The 856-nt window shown below is 41.0% G+C and overlaps 1 protein-coding gene across 1 annotated transcript in view; it reads right to left on the bottom strand.

The window, feature by feature from the left end:
* Positions 1 to 633, bottom strand: part of LOC116814923 (vitellogenin-1-like) — a 59396-nt gene extending 58763 nt beyond the window's left edge. The window contains exon 1 of the mRNA XM_075068246.1: positions 624 to 633. Coding sequence (XP_074924347.1) covers positions 624 to 633 — 10 coding nt within the window. The remainder of the gene's footprint in view (positions 1 to 623) is intronic.
* Between the last annotated feature and the right edge of the window lie 223 nt (positions 634 to 856).

Consider the following 856-nt stretch of genomic DNA (forward strand, 5'->3'; position numbering starts at 1 on the left):
AAAACTTCCCTCCCTTGAGATTTGAAAAATCTTGTTTCCTGATTGGTCCTCTGGTCAGGTGTTTGGTTCCCTTTGTTAACCCTTTACAGGTAAAAGAAACATTAATCCTTAGCTATCTGTTTATGACAGTAGGGAGAGGGGTTGTACTAGTGATGATTGAGAGAAGATGGTTGTATGTGTGTGTGTATGGGGCGGGGGACAAGGACTAGCCAGGGGAATTGTGTGGAACAATTGGTGCAAATATTTGGATAATTTGGATAAGATTTAGATAAGCACCCAGACTTTTTAGTTCTTATTCAGCCCAAACTCTGAACCTTTAACAATTTGCCAATCCCTGATTTTGAGGGTTAGCTGGAGATCACCTATGATTCTAAAGGTCACAGAAGTGTGCTGCTAAGCAGGCATTCAGGAAAGTGGGGAAAATTCCCTTGGTATAGTTTTTTTTTGGGTTCAGAGAGAGAAGATTCCAGAGTTCCATTCTGAGATCACTATGCCATTGGTGATCACTTTACCTCTGGTGCCTTCATTTTGCTCTAAAGCCCTGCAAAATCTTGGCTCCTATGCCAGTGTATTTGTCCCACAGGTGATGTTTTATTGGAAATCCCTTAACAAAGAATCAGTACCATGGGCCATGTTCAAGAAAGATGAAGGCTAGTAGGATAATCAGGGGAATAGAGAGGGCTTGGCTTCTTTAGCGAAACACAGGTTGAGAGGGGATCTGACTGCTCTTTGTAACTACATCAGGGGCATAAACACCAGGGAGGAAGAACTATTTAAGGACAATGTCAGCACAAGAACAAATGGTTATAATATGACTATGAATAAATTTAAACTGAAAATTAGATGGCTTCTAACC

This window comes from Chelonoidis abingdonii, chromosome 7, assembly GCF_003597395.2.
Source record: "Chelonoidis abingdonii isolate Lonesome George chromosome 7, CheloAbing_2.0, whole genome shotgun sequence".
NCBI lineage: Eukaryota > Metazoa > Chordata > Testudines > Testudinidae > Chelonoidis > Chelonoidis abingdonii.